An 18,792-nucleotide genomic window follows, 5' to 3' on the forward strand; every position below is an offset into this window, starting at 1 on the left:
CCCAAAAAGCCAAAAATCAAAAAAGAACTAGAATCCAGGTTTTATGATTCTGAGTCAATGCTTTTGCTATTTGCATATTTGGTACAGGCTTTAAGAATATTATTACAAGATCCTAGACCACCAAGTTAAAATAGTTCCTCTTTTTAATTTTAAAATATTTAATCATATTTCTTAATCCCCTATCTCCTACAATCAACAGACTTACTCAGAGAGGCAATTCCTTAAGCAGCCAAGTATATAGCAAAATCAGAACCTGATATTCTAGGTTCTGAAAATCTAGAATCTAAAATTCACGTTTTGTTTATTTTTTTCTTCTCTTGCCTCCTTAGTAAAGATAAAACATATGGATATGCCATATGTAAGTGAAACATAATGTGCTCTGATCAGAAAGTGATTTTTCTGACCAAATGTTGACAGTATTTCAAAGATAAAACTTTCCATTCTTTCGTGATAAAAGGAAGACACCCAAAACTCTTTAAAAAAAATACTCTTTAAAAAATACTAGTCAATGGGTTTTGTTGCAGTCTATCTGCATTTTAACCACTGAGATTTTGGTATTTTCATGTTATGTTTGGCCTCAGGAACAATCAGAGGGATGAAAGTTAACTGTTTTAAAATAGAAGAATTAAACATAATGTTAAAAAAATATGAGAGTGGTAAAAAAAAACAGCATGAAGCTTAGTGGTGGAATTTGACATTTAAGAGGATGAGCAAGCATCTGAAAGAGCCATGAACTTCTTCTTAGCCTTTAAAAGGATTTTTTTATATGTGTGTCCAGTTATTTGCTCAGACTGGTCATGAACTTTAAGACTTTTCTGGATTAAATTTGCCTTCACCTTCTGAACATGCCAATGAATCTGTGAGAGGAATGTTGGATAAGACAGCTAACTGCTTTCATGTTTCAACCATTCTGGGAGAATAGGGGCACCACTTATGAAGGAATCTGTGACATCAGAGAAGGCTGAGCCAGTGCACCAAGCTTTCCCCACATGGGAGAGTAGGCAGTGAGACAGTCAGAAGAAAGGAAACAAGTGCAATCTATGGGTGCAACAGATCAAGAACGCTCTCGGGGAAAGCAGGGTGTTTACTACAAAGGCACATAGGCCTTGTAGAAAATAAACCTCTCCACATCCTCCCAAGAATGAAATGGAGCAGAGGCTGAGGCCAGAGCTGGTGACTAAACTTTGGATGAGGAGATGATGTGTTTACTTCCCTCTTTTCGAGGCAAACTCAGAGAAAACTGGAACTGACGCTGGATCAGAGCATATAATGTTTCACCTACACCTGGTATATCCATTTATCTTTCCTAAGTAGATAGGAGGGGGGAAGTGAACAAACACTAGATTATAGGTTCTCCCAGACCTAAAAATAGAATGTTATTTGGTAGGACTAAAGAAACAGGTCTTGGAAAGCTCAAATATTTTTTCTCCATATAAGTTAATGGTAGCATAATTTTCAAACGGTGAAAGAGAAAACATATCCAAATCATATCAGATAGTAACATTCTATTTTCAGACAGCAGAAGGAACTTGTACTTTTTATTAGAGATTACACCAAGTAGTCTTAGCTCCTTAAAAGACAAGGATGAGTAAATATATGCCAAGATAAAGGACAGAAACCACTGGCTTGAAAGTTGATGACTGAGATATGGAAACTCAAGAGGGCAGGTGTCTCTGATTCTACTGGTGACAAGGATGACCCCGCCACCTCCACTGGGTCATTCTTAAAATTGTGGACATTTGACTTGCCCCATGATATTAAATCATGAAACTGAATAATGAAAGATTTTAGAGAATCATCTCACACAGAACTCATTTCACAACCAAAGAACAGAACAAGATAATGGTGTATTCTCTAGTATACTCCATAATATATTCTCTGAAAATAGCTTCTTTCTTTAGCAAGTAAAGTTCAAAGAAGTTTAAGAAATTTAGAAGTTTCTTCTGTACCTTCTTGTCGTCATATTTTCATGTTTGGCCATGTAAATTAACTAAATATTATGGTGCTTTCATCTATTGCATGAAAACAGAAAATACCCTTTGCAGTAAAATGTAATGTTCTGACTTTTAGTCATGGGTTTGAAGGAGTTGGACTACTGCCTTTCATAAAGTTAGGAAGATTCTCCTTGTTATAAGCTGTGGAATAATCTGGAAGAATGGACTTTGCAAGACCTTCATGATCAGGGAGAACGAGATAAAATCTATAAGGAAGCAATGACCTTAGTTTGTAGTGGATCTTCAAGTTAAGTTCAACCCATCTCACTGCAATCACCTGACATCTCACTGTGGCTTCTTTCATCCTCAGAATTAAAGCTCTTAACCCATTTAATAGTCAAGGACTAACATGAAAGAAGGACCTTCATTCTCCTGTCTAGACTAAGACAGGAGTTTGCTTAGTGCCTCAAATTCAGTTTTAGTTTGTGGTCATCTGCCCAGCAAGATACTATATGGAAACAAAAGTTTGATCTATGCTATCATGCAGAGCAGCAATTCCCCAAAGGACTGGCTGTCTATCCACCCGGTCTAACAAGAAACATTTGCAATTTCTGAGATGGATACAGAGAGCAAGAATCCTCTGATTTGAGGAATAAAAAACTAACATCCACTGTCAGAAGAATGCTGCTTTCTGCTCTGATTCTGGAAGATACCCAGAAATTGATCACCTACAATTTAAATAGTGACTTACTTGACAAATCAATCTAGGAGGGAATATGAATCACAGCTATTTTATCCATTGGAGAAGCTGTTCATAAATGCTTTATATGTGAATTAGCATAGCATATATGTGCAGTGGTGTCAAACTACTCTTTCAGCTCTTAGATAATCTCCATTTCCCCCCACTATGTGTGTGGGGGGGGAAGAGAGAGGGAGAAAGAGATATTGATGCAACAACGTAACTTCCCATAAGTACTGCTGTCAGAGAATAACCAATCCGGTTGTGTGGTCAGAAAAGCACTGACAGATCTCTGCTTTCATTTCATCTGTCCGCCTACACAACCATCCATCCATTCAGTTGCTATCTATTGAATGAAAACCGTATGTACTAATGCTTTATTCTGAAAATAAATATGCTTTCGTGGAAATATTACTATTATATTACTTATTAATATTAGTATGGCTGGAAATTATAGCCAAGGCCCCACACATATAAGAAGGTGTTCTACCACTAAACTTTATCCCCAGTTCGTCTTTAATTTTTTTGTTTTGTTTTTTGTTTAGGGGCCACACCAAGTGATGCTCAGGACTAACTATTAGCTCTGGGTGCAGGGGTGACTCCTGGCGGGCTTGAGGGATCATGCTGCAGATCAAACCCTAAGTGGTTGCATATAAGGCAAGCACTCTACCTACGATCCTATAGTTCTGCCACTACCCCCACCCCAAGCTCTCTTTTAACATTGCATTTTGTGTGTTCCTAAAGGCAACAGTTTGCTTAAACAGGCAATTAATACACATAATTTATGAGATCCTCTGGACAATGTCCAATAGAAAATGTAATCAAAAAGTAAACCTCAGGCTTATTATTGTCATCAATAAAATCTCCACAGTCAGAAGTTCTGACGGAGGTATCTCTGTCTGTGAACACAGATCATCGGGTCAAGTGTGCCATCAATGACAGGATTCATTTGGTATTCTGAGATGCCAAAACTTAAGAATCAAAAACTCTGATATTACCATTTACTCTAAAATACATGAAGAATTCATCGATAGGAAAATGGGTATGTGTGGGAAGGGGTGGGGGGGAGAGTGAAGTTTATGTAAGAATTGAATAAATAGGTTAAGGCCTAAATAATCCTCTGACAAGTTTCTCTTTTATGTTACCTATGGTGAAATAAATTAAATAATATTGAGAGTAATAAAATAATGCATTGGAAGATATACAAAGATCAAAATAGCCAGCAGTTGTCCAGTGTCCGGTAAAATTGGCGCTATGCATGTACAGCCTGGTGGTGCTGGGGGCTGTACCCAGCTCTGTGCTCGTGGGGTTCACTCCTAATAGTGGTCAGGGACCCCAGGGTGCTGGGCACTAAACTCAGGCCTCTGACATGCAAAGCATGTGCTCAGTTTATCAAGTTATCTCTCCGGTTGAGTCCTAATGTCTCTATTATTCATTTACTTGTGGGGGACTTGGGCCCACACCCAGTAGGGCTCAGTAATCATTCCTGGTGGGCCTGGGAAACCTGGTTTCGCAGCATGCAAGGAAAACACTTGCTGTACTATCACTCAGGTCCCTATTTTCTCCATTTTAAAGATGAAGAAATTAAGATCCAGAGGAATCTTTTCTTACTTTTCTAAAAAGTAAATGACTCTAAGGCCACTGAGTTGGTAAGTGGTGGGGCTCGATTTTAAACCCAGAGTTGGTGTTGACACAAAACTTATGAGTCAAGACAAAAAAAAAATAATAATAACACTATTGTGATCCTGAATATCCTTAGGCACTCAGGTCCCGGCATTCAGCTCTGGAAAGAACACATTCCCTCTGGCTCCCTGAGGCCATAGAAACCTCCAAGGTCTGTATCCATCCAAAGGCTGGTAGAGCTGGGTTTCAGGTATTCTTTTTCCAAAGTGCAATCCATCCTTAAACAGTAGATGAAGACTCAAGCGTATTCAAGGTTTTTCTCTTTTGTTCTCATCTGCAATTGCCTCACTTTCAGTGTTGTTTACTTATTTCCACCCCAGGATGGTGAAACAACAGTCAACGGAATATTTTCCCTTCTGAAAGTAAACTGTGGAAAAACAAGAATATAATCCTGTGGAACCATTGCCCTCATCAGCATGCCTAGGCCTGTTCAAGACCATCCATAGAAAGTGCTGAGTCTTTCTTTAAAAAAAAAAAAAAAAAACTTCCCTGGTCTTTTATTTTTTTCTTTCTATTTTCCCCTATGACCTGTCTCAGGACAAACTTTAAAATGGCAAACAAATGTCTGGGAAATAGTATAGTGGTCAGGGTACACGACTAACATGCCCCTGACCTAGATTGATCCCTGGCACTATAAGGTCCTCTAGGCATTATGGGGTGCATCCCTGGGGACCTCCAAGCACCAGCAGGATGGCTCAAGTAATCTGCAGCACTGCTAGGCCTGAGAAGCACTGCATTCTCGGGCCCTTGCATTGAACCATGGGCCTGGTTAACCAAGCATCACTGGGATTGGGCCCAGGCCCCCAAGGTCCCCCACAAAATAGCAAACAAACACAGTATAGGCAAAGATGCTCTTGGTACATGTTCAATCTATGGGGAGGTGGTTTTTGTAGTAGAGCTCTTGACCAAAAAGCAGAAAAGGATTAAGAAACACAATGATCCTGGGTTTGAGGCTGACCATATCACAGAAGCCGCTAGGCCAGTGAGTAACACAAACCAGGATGAAGGTCCCAGGCAGCAGAGGGCTTTGGTCTGCAACAGACCATCAGAACCTTCCTGCTCCAAAGAAACAGCCCAAATCACACAGGGGCGGGGAGCTTTGAACCCAGACAGTTCGGCTTCAACCTTTCCTTAGCATCATTGTTTCCCTGGCACAACTGAGCAAGACCATCAAAAGAAACCCTCTCCTCATTCCCAGAGTCTCCCCAAAGCAAACCTCCCTTATGGTCCCTGGGACTGTTTCTCTGCATGATCAGACAAGGAAATAATTGCCCCCTCTGAGACTTCATATGTCAAGATGTGAAAAATCAATTCCCATCACCCTGTGGTACCTGAGTCTTTAACAGCCATTTTTACAAGAAAAAGGACAGAAATCAGGAGTCAAAAGGCACCCCCTTATTGAGGCATCTCTATGGGGCCAGAGGGCAACTAAAATAAACCATGAGAGGAATTTTCCTCCCCACTATCCTTTCCAGGAGTATTTATTGAAGAAACAAAACCAGAACACACTCAAGTGTCTGCCTGATGGAGAGGAACTTGCATGTGCTGAATCCATTAGAGAACTGTTCAATAACAGCGTTCCTTGTGAAAATATTAGCTTTGTCCCGGTTCCAAGTTCAGCATCTCCACAGGTTATCTGTTACATAAATGGCCATGGTGGACACAGGGTGCCTGGACAGAAACCGCTGCTCTAATGGATTTCGGCATTTTCCACTTGGGTAGGAATGTTCTCCTAAGGGCACCGTTGGATAGCCCAGCTCAGAGCTGGACTTGAGGCCACTTAAAATGCTTATCAACTAGAATAATAACCTGGAGACTGATACTAACATGAAGCAAACGCTTGACACACAGCTCTTCAAAGAGGTCACTCATTTCCATATTTTCCTTGAGTCCAGCCAAGAAAGCCCATACTAGCACCCAACCAGTCCCGGAAAGGGCACCCTCTTTGTTCCGGTCTATTGAGTTTCAAAATGATGAGAACCCACTGGGAATTCTGAATAAAGAAACAGGCATAGATAAGCAGCCTTTCCCAAGGCAAAGAACACCGGCCACCCAATCATTAACCCATGAGTCTCAGCACAGCCCTTCGATCCTTTTCTCCAAGGCTTTGGAGTATTCGATCCAAATGGCTAGTAGTGTTTCCACTGACAGCTCAAATCCCTCATTAGGTTTTCCATAGCAAACAAAATCAGGAATAAGAAACACAGATTCACATAATTGGAGAATAAGTAAATTTCTACTTTATACTGAATCTGATTTCTGTGGTGACCAAATTCTTACTGTCATTTGAAAATTCTATTTTTTCTTTTGGCAAAAGAAGCAGGGAAAAAAGGGTGGGGTGGGGTGGGGAGAAGCCAAATATCAAATGCTTATTAACTATTACAGTTTTTTCAAGGATACCATCACTGGGGTTCGGTCATACAAAACACACACAAAAATTAATTAGTTTGGGACTGGAGCAATAGCACAGTAGGTAGCACATTTGCCTTGCACGCAGCTGACCTGGGTTCGATTTCTAGCATCCCATATGGTTCCCCGAGCACTGCCAGGAGTAATTCCTGAGTGCATGAGCCAGGAGTAACCCCTATGCATCGCCGGGTGTAACCCAAAAAGCCAAAAAAAATTAATTAGTTAAATTTTTATTGGGGGGCCCTCCTGGTTATTCTCAGATGCAGTGACACTTTGAGCACTTCAGTGCTGGGGCTTTGGGGGCTGCCTGGCAATGCTCTGCCAATGCTGCCTGCCAATGTTCAAATGCCTGCCAATTGAAGCAGGGTCTGCCATGTGCAAGGCAAGCTCCTTAACCCCTGCATTATCTCTCCAGCCCCTGAAAATGGAGTAATTAATTTAAAGACAGGAGCTGTTATAAATTTTAATTGTTATTCCTTCTCTTTCCTTTGTTCTATAGTCGAATTTTTTTCCCTCACCAATTTAAAAGAAGTATCTCAGACAGCTCATTCATCAATGGCTGTGTGAGATACTCCAAGTGTCAGAATGCATTTCAGGATTAAATTGTACAATGTTTTCTTCAGCTATATCAATGCCTCTGTAAACAAATTATATGAATCATCTAAACAGATACAGACAAAACAGATCAGGCCCAGAGGTAAGAGGACCCGAGTCAAGCGAAAATCTAGTGTCTGTTCTTACAAGCCTTAGATCTCGTGTCTCTTAATCCTTGTCTCTATGGGGAATAAAACGACAGAATCTAATAGTTGTTGTAAGTTAGAGGATATATACAAAATCCAAAGGCATGCTGCTAGTGCATCTAGGAAACATTACATTTCAATACAGAGAGCAGCTGACCTTGGCACATAAAAAACTTACACTTAAGACAAGTTCTACTAAGGAAAGAGAGGGATAATATTCTTCAAGTCTACTTGTTTGAATTCAAGATTTTCATGCTTGAGAAAAGTCTATTTGCTTATTGACAATACCATAATTTACTGAGTTGGAAAAGTTTGTGAAGCCAAAGGGGATATAATTATATGCATAAAAAGTGATTTCCATTGCCACAGAAAAATATATAAAATCTATTTTGAACAGTTATGGCTTTCTTTTCATTAAGATTATATGGATATTTTATTGTTTTGGGATTTTTTTTTTAGTTTTTTAATTAGTGAGTCACCGTGAGGGTACGGTTACAAATTTACCCATCTTCATGCTTGTGTTTCCCTCATACAATGATCGAGAACCCATCCCTCCACCAGTGTCCATTCTCCACCACCAATGAACCCAGTATCCCTCCCACCCTCCAATCCCGTCTTTCCCCCACACACACCCTGCCTCTGTGGCAGGGTATTCCATTTTGTTCTCTCTCTCCTTTTGGGTGTTGTGGTTTGTGATAGGGGTATTGAGTGGCCATCGTGTTTAGTCTCTAGTCTACTTTCAGTACGCATCTCCCTTCCCGAGTGGGATCTCTAACCACATTTTACTAGGTGTCCCCTTCTCTATCTGGGCTGCCTTTCTCCCAGCATGTGAGGCCAGCTTCCAAGACATGGAATCAACCTCCTTGTATTATATACTACTCTTGGGTGTTAGTCTCCTACTCTGTTATTTTATATTCCAGATGAGTGCAATCTTTCTATGTCTGTCCCGCTCTTTCTGACTCATTTCACTTAGCATGATACTTTCCATGTTGATCCACTTATATGCAAAGCTCATGACTTCATCTTTTCTAACAGCTGCATAGTATTCCATTGTATAGTGGCGCTCAGATTTTAAAAATACAGTTTACACTCAAAGGGATAATTAGAGCTGATTGTTTACACCGTCCTCTGGCTGTGATGTGTAAACACCATTTATTCACTGGGATTTCCTGATGGAGAGACTGGTTGTTGGCCTGAGACTAGGAATCAGCTAGTGGGCTCATTCATCTTTAACAGAGAGATGTCTCTTTGATCAAACTCCACTATTTTTATTTTTAATTCTTACTTAAAGAAAATTTATTACTTTTTATTCTTATATCAGCAGGAAGAACTTACTGGAGGAACTACATGAAACACACACACACACACACACACACACACACACACACCCATGACTTGACAATCTACCAAGGGATAACTACTGCAAACATATTGTGACATGGTTTCTCCAAAATTTTCTTACCCATTTCTTCTCCAAAATTCAATATTGGTACCAAATCACAGAAATAGTTTTTAATTTAATATTACACAATGAGCATTTTCCTGTGAAATTCCATCAAGTAGATGTAGTGTCATGTTTATCCAATATTTTATCATGGGGTATTTGGGTCACCATTTTTTAAATTAAAATGCAATGATAAATATCATTGCTTACAAATATCTGAATATTACCTTTGGTAATTTCTTGTTTGAATTTTGATGGACTTAAATTATTTTTCAAGTTAGACTATAGAGCACATAAAGGGAACATAATTAAAATGTCTTCATACCTGGCCAAAGCAACCGGCGTAATGAATAAGGCTTGGGAAATCCTTCGAGCAGCTCAATTCTGCAATGGCTTCCGTTTCACTCACCATCCAGCGGACGCACTCCAATTGACCATTCTACATTTGTTTATTTAAAAATAAAGAAATTTTTCAAAAGAATAAATTTAATAAACATTTTCTAAGCAGTCATTTTTCCAAGGAAAAAAAATACATGAATTTTGACTTTGATAGTGTGATTAGTTTAATAGGAATAAAAATGTGTCACTTAGAATATTCCTGATATAGGATTTTTCTCTGTGATTTTCAAGCAACTTAAACATCACTTTACTGGGGTAAAATTTGCATAAATGAAATAAACCTCTTATAAGTGTGGTTCGATGAATTTTGATAAACATTTACTTTTTCAACTACAATTTACAAATAACTCTTCCACCTTCCCTTATTAAACACTTTTACTTCTTTATTCTTAGTCTTTTTTGCCCTAGTAGATCTGGGATATGATTTTATCACAACAGAATACTCCTCTCTCTGACTTCTCTCACTCATCATAAACGTCTCTGTGATTCATCCAAGCTACTGTCCTCTTTAGTAATTTATCCCTGCTTTTAGTTCTGACAACTATACTATAGTATGAATATCACACAATTTGTTTATTCATTAGCTTTTAGAAATTAGCTTGTTTCCTGAAGAACTCAAACGTTGGAATTCTCAAAGAAAGATAAGAGGAAAAACCCTCTATTCTGACTCAAATGCTACCTTCTTGCCCTGAACCTTCCCCAACTCCCTGGCACCCCATAGCTCCTATGGCCTGTGCTGAGATCACATTGCAGGGACAGTCTGTAACATCATAAACTAGTGACTGAAACCCAGAGTCCAGAAGGGATTAAAATCCTAAAGTCACCACTTCATTCCAAGATCTGAGCAGGTTAATTGCTCTTCTCAGATACTCAATATTTTTCTTCTCTGAAATAACTGGGAGAGCAGTAACCATCTCTTAAAGACAAACTAAAAAAAATTAAATGAGTCAAAGTGTTCAAACTTACTGGACATATGTACTTGTCTAGTATCAGAACATTTTCTGAGGTGCTCCCAAGAACTCCGTGTGACAAATGAGACACTCAACTGCCTTCCTATTTGTACAGGTGGAGTCTCAGCACCAGAGAAAAAGTTACTATGGGGGAATTTTGGCACACTCCTCTATCAAGAAAGAGGAGGTACCATGGTTTTCCTTCATGGACTACTGTTTGGATCAATGGAATTGCATGTAGTCATCTCTAACCAAAATTTACACACCGAGGCTATTCTCTGCACTTGGGGTCATTGGCATAGTCAGGTGCATGCTGAATAACTTCAGGAGTCCCCACTCAGATTCTCTCTCTTGCCTCTCTGCTCAGGAAACATGGTCTGTAGGAGTTGGCTCCCTGCATCCCCTAACTCCCCTCACCCCCATCTCCCCCACCCCCAATTCTGGCTGTTCTTGCTTGGAGCAGAGCAATAGCAGAAGGCCAGGAAATAAGACTGAGTTTTGTGGTTCCTGCAGCCCCAGTGCCATGCTCTGAGTTCCCCACACGTCAGAGGTCCACCAGTGCATCTCTTCAGTCCTCTTTCTGTCAGAGGGCAGCTGTGCTCTAGTTGTCACTGATCCTGGATGCTGCCCTATGGGTTCCTCTACACACCATCCACTTTTCAGTGTTAGGTATCTTCACTCTCCTTAAATCACATAATTAGAGCGTGCCAAATATTCCCTACAGGGATGAAAGGAAAACTGATACAATGGGCTGCTCACATCCCACCCGGCAATAAAGAAACTAGAATATTTCTTTCCAATTATTTTGCTGAACCCTTCCCAGAGAGATCTCATTCATGCCCCACACTCCCACAGGATGAGAGTTGGGTCCCCCAGAAAGCTCAAGGTCTCAGGTTCCCCTTAAAGGAGTTTAAGGGTGGGAGGAGAGATGTTCTGAAGCCCCAGCTTGACTGATAAGGCCCTTTTCTCAGGTAATCATTTTATTTGATACCTTCTCTCCAACTCTGCTTCCTGTCAGCCAAGTCATATTATCTGACCAAATTCTACCCCTTTAGACCACGTCTGTTTGTCTTTCCTGCCAGTGGGGCTCTGAGATCTGTGTTTAATGAGGTGAAACAGCACTGGTTGGTTACTGTGTTCAAAACAAGGTCCTAAAAGGAGAGAATGATGGTTTCTTAGGACACCCCTGACCTCCCGCATGCCATCCAAATACTCTGAAAGGACTGGGGAAGACATGTGCAGGGGCTGTTTTCCAAAGGCGATGCTTGTTATCACGGTCTGCATGCACTGCTTTAATGCATCCTAGACCAGCTGATGGAACAGAGCACCTTTCACTTCTCTAATCAATGTCCAGAAGTATGAACAACCAGAGACCCCAAATCTATAAACAGAACCTTTGGGTCACATAGACATTTCCCCCTTCATTAAAACAAACAGAAAGCAGGACTGGGTTGTTTTTGTTTGGGGTCAGGTTGGGGTCACACCTAGTACTGCTGGGGCTTACTCCCGGTTCTGTGCTCAAAGATATTCCTGGCAATGCTCAGGTACCATATGTGGTGTTGGGGACTGAGCCAGGCAGTCTTATGCCAGGAAACCACCCTACCCACTGTACTATTTCTCTGGTACAAAAGGCTGATTCATGATGGCAGTCCCGACAGGAGAGGATTGAGATAACACTGAACATAGACACAGTATGAGTTTATCCCTATGGCTGGCTTAATGGCACAAAGTTTCTTATGAACTCCGAAGATTCTTTACCAAAACAAGCAACAAAGTACATAAAAAGAAACCACTTTCTGATCTAACAATAAGGGACACATTAAAAATATATTAATTATAAAAAATGTCATAAATATCTTTTTATATATTAAATGCTACAGTAGTATCAATGATATTGCAAGAAATGACAATGGTTATTGATACTGCAATAGAATGTTATACCTCACTAATCCATGTCTGGTAGTGATCAGTCACAAATACTATCTTCCCATCCTAGAAGGTCTTGGGATTCACCATCCTACATTTGAGTCACTGACAACATTCTGCCTCGTGCACCAGGCTCTCATTTCCTTAGGTATTATGCCTTATTGTGCTGCTTGCACCTATCATAGTGCCTGGTGGTGTGTAAGCATCGCTGAGATCAGCTATGCAGAACCTTGACTTCACATTTGATTTCTCTTTCTTCCTGGTGCTTCCCTATACTCCAGCTCTTAATATAACATAGCAGCCTTCACAATGTAAACAAAATATCTACCCAGGTCTCATTTCTAGTTTTATCTGATCCCACTTTTTTCTTATATCTTCTATCTTCTAAATAACCTATTGAGTAAAATTAAAATAGAAAACAACAGTTTAATATATAAACTTGATTGAATGGTAACTAAATTAAGGAAACCTAGAGGCCTGGGAAGATGGCTCAAAGGGCTGAAGCACATGCTTCTTATGTGAGAGCCCCAAATTCAGTTGCTGGTACTGTATGATCCCCTGGGCACGACTAGGAATAGCTTTCCCCATGGCCAACTACAAAACTAAAAGAGGGAAAAAATAAATATGTAAGAACTCATATTTGCATATAAGATATAGTAGAAGCAGGCCAGCAATTACTTGTTTTTCAAATGTAACTTGCTCTCCAGTGAATTAATTCACAAGAATTTTTAACTAGCAGCTTTTCCTAGTAAATTTCTAAAAATTATGGTTATGATTATGTAACTTTTAGAAGATATGACTGTTGTGTAAAGCAAAGTAACTTGCAGAAGCATACATGTGTTTTATTTCCCTGAACTTCACTTCTGGCTTCTTAATAAATAAGACTAAATTCCACATTTATCTACCAAAGATCTTAAAAGTAACTTAACTTTAACATCTACTCGCTTAGAGATGTGCTATATTTTACAGAGGCACTAACTGTGTGCTGTAAAGGATCATGGTTCTCTGTAGTTTTTTTACATATAGGACACACCATGCTCTGCAAGAGCTGAGCTCAAACTTGGCAATAATCTTGCAAACAACTAATCCTAGAGACTTTTTAACTTCAGACATAAACCATTAGAAGCCCACTATATTATCTGAAATACTCTTGCGTGCCATCAACCCTTAAGCCACACCTTTCCTTCACTTACCTTGCTCATTGTATGAACATTTAGGAACCAGTGGTCTCAGAACACCTAAACTGGTGTTAAGAACCTAAGCTGCCTTCACCTAGCTAACAAGTACTTAAAACACCCCTAGATCATGAGCTTCACCAGCTTATCTGAAGGGCCACCACTTTCTTAGTGAAAATCTTACACTCTCAAAGCAGTTGAGTGTAAGATTTTCTTACACTCTGATCGTCTAAACATAACATGCTTCTTTGCTGTATGATTTGGCATATCTCTCTTGTCCCCCCCCCCTCACCCCCCACATCCCGTCCCAACACTGTTCAGCTCAGAGTTCTTCAACCTCTATTTATAAACACCTGTGGACCCTAACCTGCCTATGGTCTATGGACTGGCAGTTATAACATAGTTATAATCGCAGCAGTAGACTGGTGGTTTTCAACCTTTCTATACTGAGGACTGACACTGAGCCATAGGCTGGTGGTTGAAGGCCACTGCTATAGCTCACTAGGAATTCTGGAAAAAGAGAAGTCCACTGCCCACCAGTCACCTTGATGGCCAGGCCTGCTGGAGTCAGTTTCTCGACATTTCGCTCATTGAGACAATCTTCTCCCATCAAAGAAGTGAGGTGCTGCAGACACTCAGCGTGTCCCTGGGATGCTGCGACGTGTAAGAGATTGTTTCCATTCTCGTCGTGAATTTTGTCTAGGTTGTCGGCAGCGAGGTGTGGCTGTGCAAACAGCAAGAATAGAAAAGTTTGTGTAAGTAAAAGTGAGGTGTGGTTGTGCAGAGGAGAATGACCTTTCAGAAACTCCAGTGGTGGCCATGGGGAGCTTTAAAAAAGTCAGAATTCCTTGCTACAAGTGCTTACGGCTTATTTTCATTGCCATGTTTTGGGTATACTTCATCTGCTTGAGACTGTGAGTTTTCAAAAGGGGTAAGGCAAGGCATGCAGTAGGGTCAGATCAGGAACCTGTGGAGGTGCCAACTGTCTTTGGAGAACACTGCGAGGATGGTTACAGCATCTGGCACATTCCCTGCCTGCCTCTCTACATAGCTGCCAAGTTCTGAATGCCCCACCACACAAACCTCCACCCCCATCTCACGTGTTGCTCTTTAAGGTGCCCTTGCTGAATGAATGAACAATTGCTCCCAATCATCCACTTTGTCTTCAGCAGTGAACTGGCTGTGACTGGAAGTTCTCAGGGCACTGTTGCTACTAGTACACCCAGAGATACCTCTGGGTACTTCTTCCCCTTTGTACTCCAAACTCCTGAGGTCATTTAGAAGCTGCCCCTTGCAGATGAAGTTCTGTCCCCTGAGACTAGCAGCAGATGGAGACTGTTGGGTGAACTCAGAGGGGTTATCCTTGGAGAAACATGCAATATTGAGGGGCATGAAAGAAGCAAGCAGAAATAGGACAGACCAAACAGAAATAGAAAGAGTCAAAACTAGGAGACATGGAAAAGATATTTGAAGGAGGGGTAACAAATAAAAAATATTTAGAAAAATTGGTCAGTCATATAATAAAATTTGTGATACCAGGCCAAGCACATAGTAGTTAGCTATGCAAGGTTTCAGCCTAAGTGGAACCACACAGCCAAGAGAGGATAGTTTTCTTGAATGAGACTTTAATGAACATCATAGTATCAGCCCAGGCTTGCCGCTGTTCCATCCAAGTCTGGAAGCCAAAAAAGAACAATGCAGAGGGAGTGATTTCAGAACAGCTCTCCGGGAGCCTAAACAGAACAGACTTTTCTTAAATCATCTTATTTATGTCTAGAGTCTTTGGAAAAGCTACTTCAGGCTCCCAAGACATGTAGAGCTGGAACTAAGGAAAAACCTCCATGGGGGTCAGAGGGCAATCAGGCTCCAGGGTAAATTTGTATCTGTGTCCAACATGCTAGTCTAACTCTTCTGAATAATGATCAGGATAAAACAGAAGCCCCTCTGTTCATGAATCTGGCAGGCCCCCATCCACAAAAAAGTGACATCCCCACAAGTAAGCGAAAGGGGGGTGAGAACCATGTGAAAAGCAGAAAGACATTAAGATTCAAGCTCAAGAAAGGGCTGGGCTTTCTTTGTTTTGTTTCTGTTTTATTATTAAGTGTCTTTAATCGTTGAATTTATACAAAGTTCAAGCAGAGAAACATTCCTCTTGGTAGTCACTTGTTTTCACTGAATTAACCTCCTAAGTTTTTATTTTAAAATTCAGGGGCTAGGGTGACAGTTCAAAGGGCCAGTACACATGCGTTGCATGCAGAAATCCTTGGTTTGGTTCCCAGTACCACCAGGAGCAATCTCTGAGCACAGAGCCAAGAGCAGATCCTGAGCACTACGGGCTGTGGCCCCAAACTAAACCAAACCTACCAAGCTCCAAGTCACATCCAGCTAAAGACAGCCATGAAGGTTAAAAAAAAAAGTTGAACAGATATTTCATCATTGTTATCAACTCATGAAGCTGATAAAATTAGGGTGTCTGGTATTATTATTATTACACTCTCTGTGACACAAGCTCCTACTTACCAGGAGAGAGATTTGTCCTTCTTTAACGATGTTTAAGATGCTTTTGGCTTTTTTCAGACACTCACTCCTTTCTTCCGGGCCTTGGGAGCTGGCCCACTTCACACCACCCACCTGCTCCTCAGTTTTGGGGTCCACAGATGAGCATGGCACCAGGAAGGACCTGAGCTGGCAGTCCGGCATTGCCTTCTCACCTTTTCGACTCTGGGGGTCATTAAAGGTCTTGTTCAAGAAATCCCTACTCTGATTTTCAGGCTCCTGTGTAGAGCCACACTTCCCCGCAGAGGGGGAGCCCTCAGGTTCCCCATCGGGGAGTTTCTGCTGGTCGCGGCCAAGGGATGAGGCCTTTCTCAGGTGAGGACTGGCCACTGGAGAAAGAATGCAGAAAGGCGCCAGGCTGGAAGGTGAACTCTCAGTGCTTCCTTGGGTGCAGGCTTTGCTGGCAAGGCCATTGATGGTGGAACAGAGACCCAAAATTCGTTTTTCCGAAGTCCCCTTGGGAAGAGAGGCAAGTTGCTGACTAGATTTAATGTAAGGCACGTCCAGAATCTCGTCCATGTCCAGATCATAATGCTCCAGCTCCCCCAGCAATGTGCCGGGCTCTGTGCTTTTACTCGGGAGACCGACTTCTCTGTCTCCGGGGCTGAGCTCTTCAGGTTGGGGGGCAGGCTCGGAACCTCCTCCTTTCTGGTACTCTGCCTTCTGGTTCTTCTGGTCATCGCTTTCATTGCTCTCTAGGGTCTCGGGCTGGTGCTTGAGTGGGGAGACGCGCTTTACAGGCCGAAACTTGCTGTAGACGTCAGCGATGCCAGTGGGCTTGGTAATGAGAGTAGAGACCCCACAGGTCCAGCTAGAGCTGGAAACTGTGGGGAAAGCCAACATGGAGAGGAGATGGTTACAATGGTGATATCATGATGCTACAGGGAGACACACACTGTCCCCTTGGGCCCAGGGGAAGGGACAGCTCAGAGAGAACTTGTCTCTGGAAATTTAACAGTTCAGATTCACCACTGAAAAGGGGTGCTGAGAAAGGGAAGTTAAGGGAAGTTGTATATTGTCTCAAATATTACAGTGATATATTAAAGTGAACTCAGTGGTAAGAATGGTCAACATAGAAGGATGATGAGTACAGATCCAGATAACGAGTGTTCTCCCCCGAACAGTCACACCTCTCCCGTACTGTTTCAACACTTTTCACTGTACTGCAAAGCAGACCTGGTGGATGGACCTCCCCTAAGAGTAAGGCACATCCTCACTGATGTAGGGAGAGAATGATGTGCTCTCTCACACACACATACACACACACATACACACATGTGCGCATGGAGGCATACACACATGGGTGTGTACTCTATAAGCCTGAGAGACCTCAAAGAAAGAAGGCTACTCAGCACAACTATCTAATATTAGACAGACTACAACAGCATCTGGTTGAGTAGGTCACTTGGTGATTCCATAGACAAATCAGGGAAAGAAGAGGAAGGAATCAAGTGTTTAGGAGCTGTCTACACCCTGGGGGAAAAAAACAATAAACTCAGCTCCCCCTGACTGTAGAATGAGGGTCCTAGTCAACCATACTTCCTAGGTAATTCACATTGCTCTAGTACACAAGATGGCAATCCCATGCCCTAACTTTTCACAATAGAACTTGCTCTCTAATAATAAAGGCTGTGAGCCCAGGGAGAGAGCTCAATGGTAGGATGTCTACCTGTAGGCATGAGCCACGAGTTGGATCCCAAGCACTGGCCTGTATGTAGAGTGCAATCCTGGTGGCCAGGCATCTGTGTGAGCACTGGACAGAAGTATGCCAGCCCTGTTGAGCACTGTGACTAAGTGTGTAAGAATTACTCCCAAGCACAGGACCCCTGTTTATCACAACAAAGAGAATGGAAAGGGAATCAAAGGTTTAGGTCTGCCCTAAACCTGCCCTGTCTTGCTGGGAAAGCTGGAGATCAAGCGGACTGGATGCTGCAAACAGAAGGCGAGGCAGGAAAAGCAGTTTTTTTTTTTTTTTTACTCAGCATAAAAGATAGGTATTAGGGAGTAGGAGGTGTTGGCTGACATGGAGTTTAAAGTGAAAGAGCTATACACATCTGGAGGGAGAGATAAGAACCATGTCCTCTCCCATTCAGCTCCATGTGAAAGGCTGCCCATTCCACCTCTCACAGTGGGACCAGGATCCCCAGCCATTGACTTCCTCTCTGGGATACCCCAATTACCTGGCATCCTTGAAAAGATGTGCAGACAAGTGATTTATGGATTCCTATACCCCTTCCATTTCATTCTTGCCATCCTCCATCAAGGAGATGAAATTTGGGGACTTGTCTTCCAAGGAGTCCACCTATGGCTCCTCTTCTGGAACAAAGGCAGGTGGGAAGTGGGTATCCCCAAAGCACCCATGTTTGTTCTTTGCTACTGAGCACAACTCAAGAAAGAAGGAGCTTGAGCTGGGGGTATACTCAGATCTGGATCTCCTTAAGCAAGTGATTCTTGGGATGAAATTAACATGCAAGATATCAAAAGTTCCCTGAATTTAGACCATTTGGTCATTCTTCCTCCTGTGAGGATGTGTTGTAAAATGATTCATAGACACTCTAGAAACTATCTAAGTTCTAAGCCTGAATGTTATAACTGTGTCAGTGGGCTCATTCATAAATTAGAGCACTGTTTTGTGTGGACTTTGGAGGATCTGCACTAAAGTAATCCCCCTTAAAGCCTTTCTTGCTCTAGCAGATTTTTAAGTCTTCTGTAGTCTTCTTCCAGGCTCTGTATTTAGGACTTATTCTAGGCTCTGTGTTCAGGAGACCGTATGTAGTGCAGAGGAAATAAGTGGCATCTACTTTTGCATGATAAGTGCTTTAACCCCTGAACTAGCT

At 41.7% G+C, this 18,792-nt stretch overlaps 1 protein-coding gene across 4 annotated transcripts in view; it reads right to left on the reverse strand.

Moving 5' to 3' along the window:
• Positions 1-18,792, reverse strand: part of SNCAIP (synuclein alpha interacting protein) — a 177,898-nt gene that overhangs the window by 33,723 nt on the left and 125,383 nt on the right. For all 4 annotated transcript variants that reach the window (XM_055143330.1, XM_055143331.1, XM_055143332.1 and 1 more), the window contains exons 4-6: positions 15,920-16,779; positions 13,944-14,123; positions 9,275-9,388 (exon numbers count right to left, since the gene is read on the reverse strand). In XM_055143330.1, coding sequence (XP_054999305.1) covers positions 9,275-9,388; positions 13,944-14,123; positions 15,920-16,779 — 1,154 coding nt within the window. The remainder of the gene's footprint in view (positions 1-9,274; positions 9,389-13,943; positions 14,124-15,919; positions 16,780-18,792) is intronic.

Source organism: Sorex araneus, chromosome 6, assembly GCF_027595985.1.
Source record: "Sorex araneus isolate mSorAra2 chromosome 6, mSorAra2.pri, whole genome shotgun sequence".
NCBI lineage: Eukaryota > Metazoa > Chordata > Mammalia > Eulipotyphla > Soricidae > Sorex > Sorex araneus.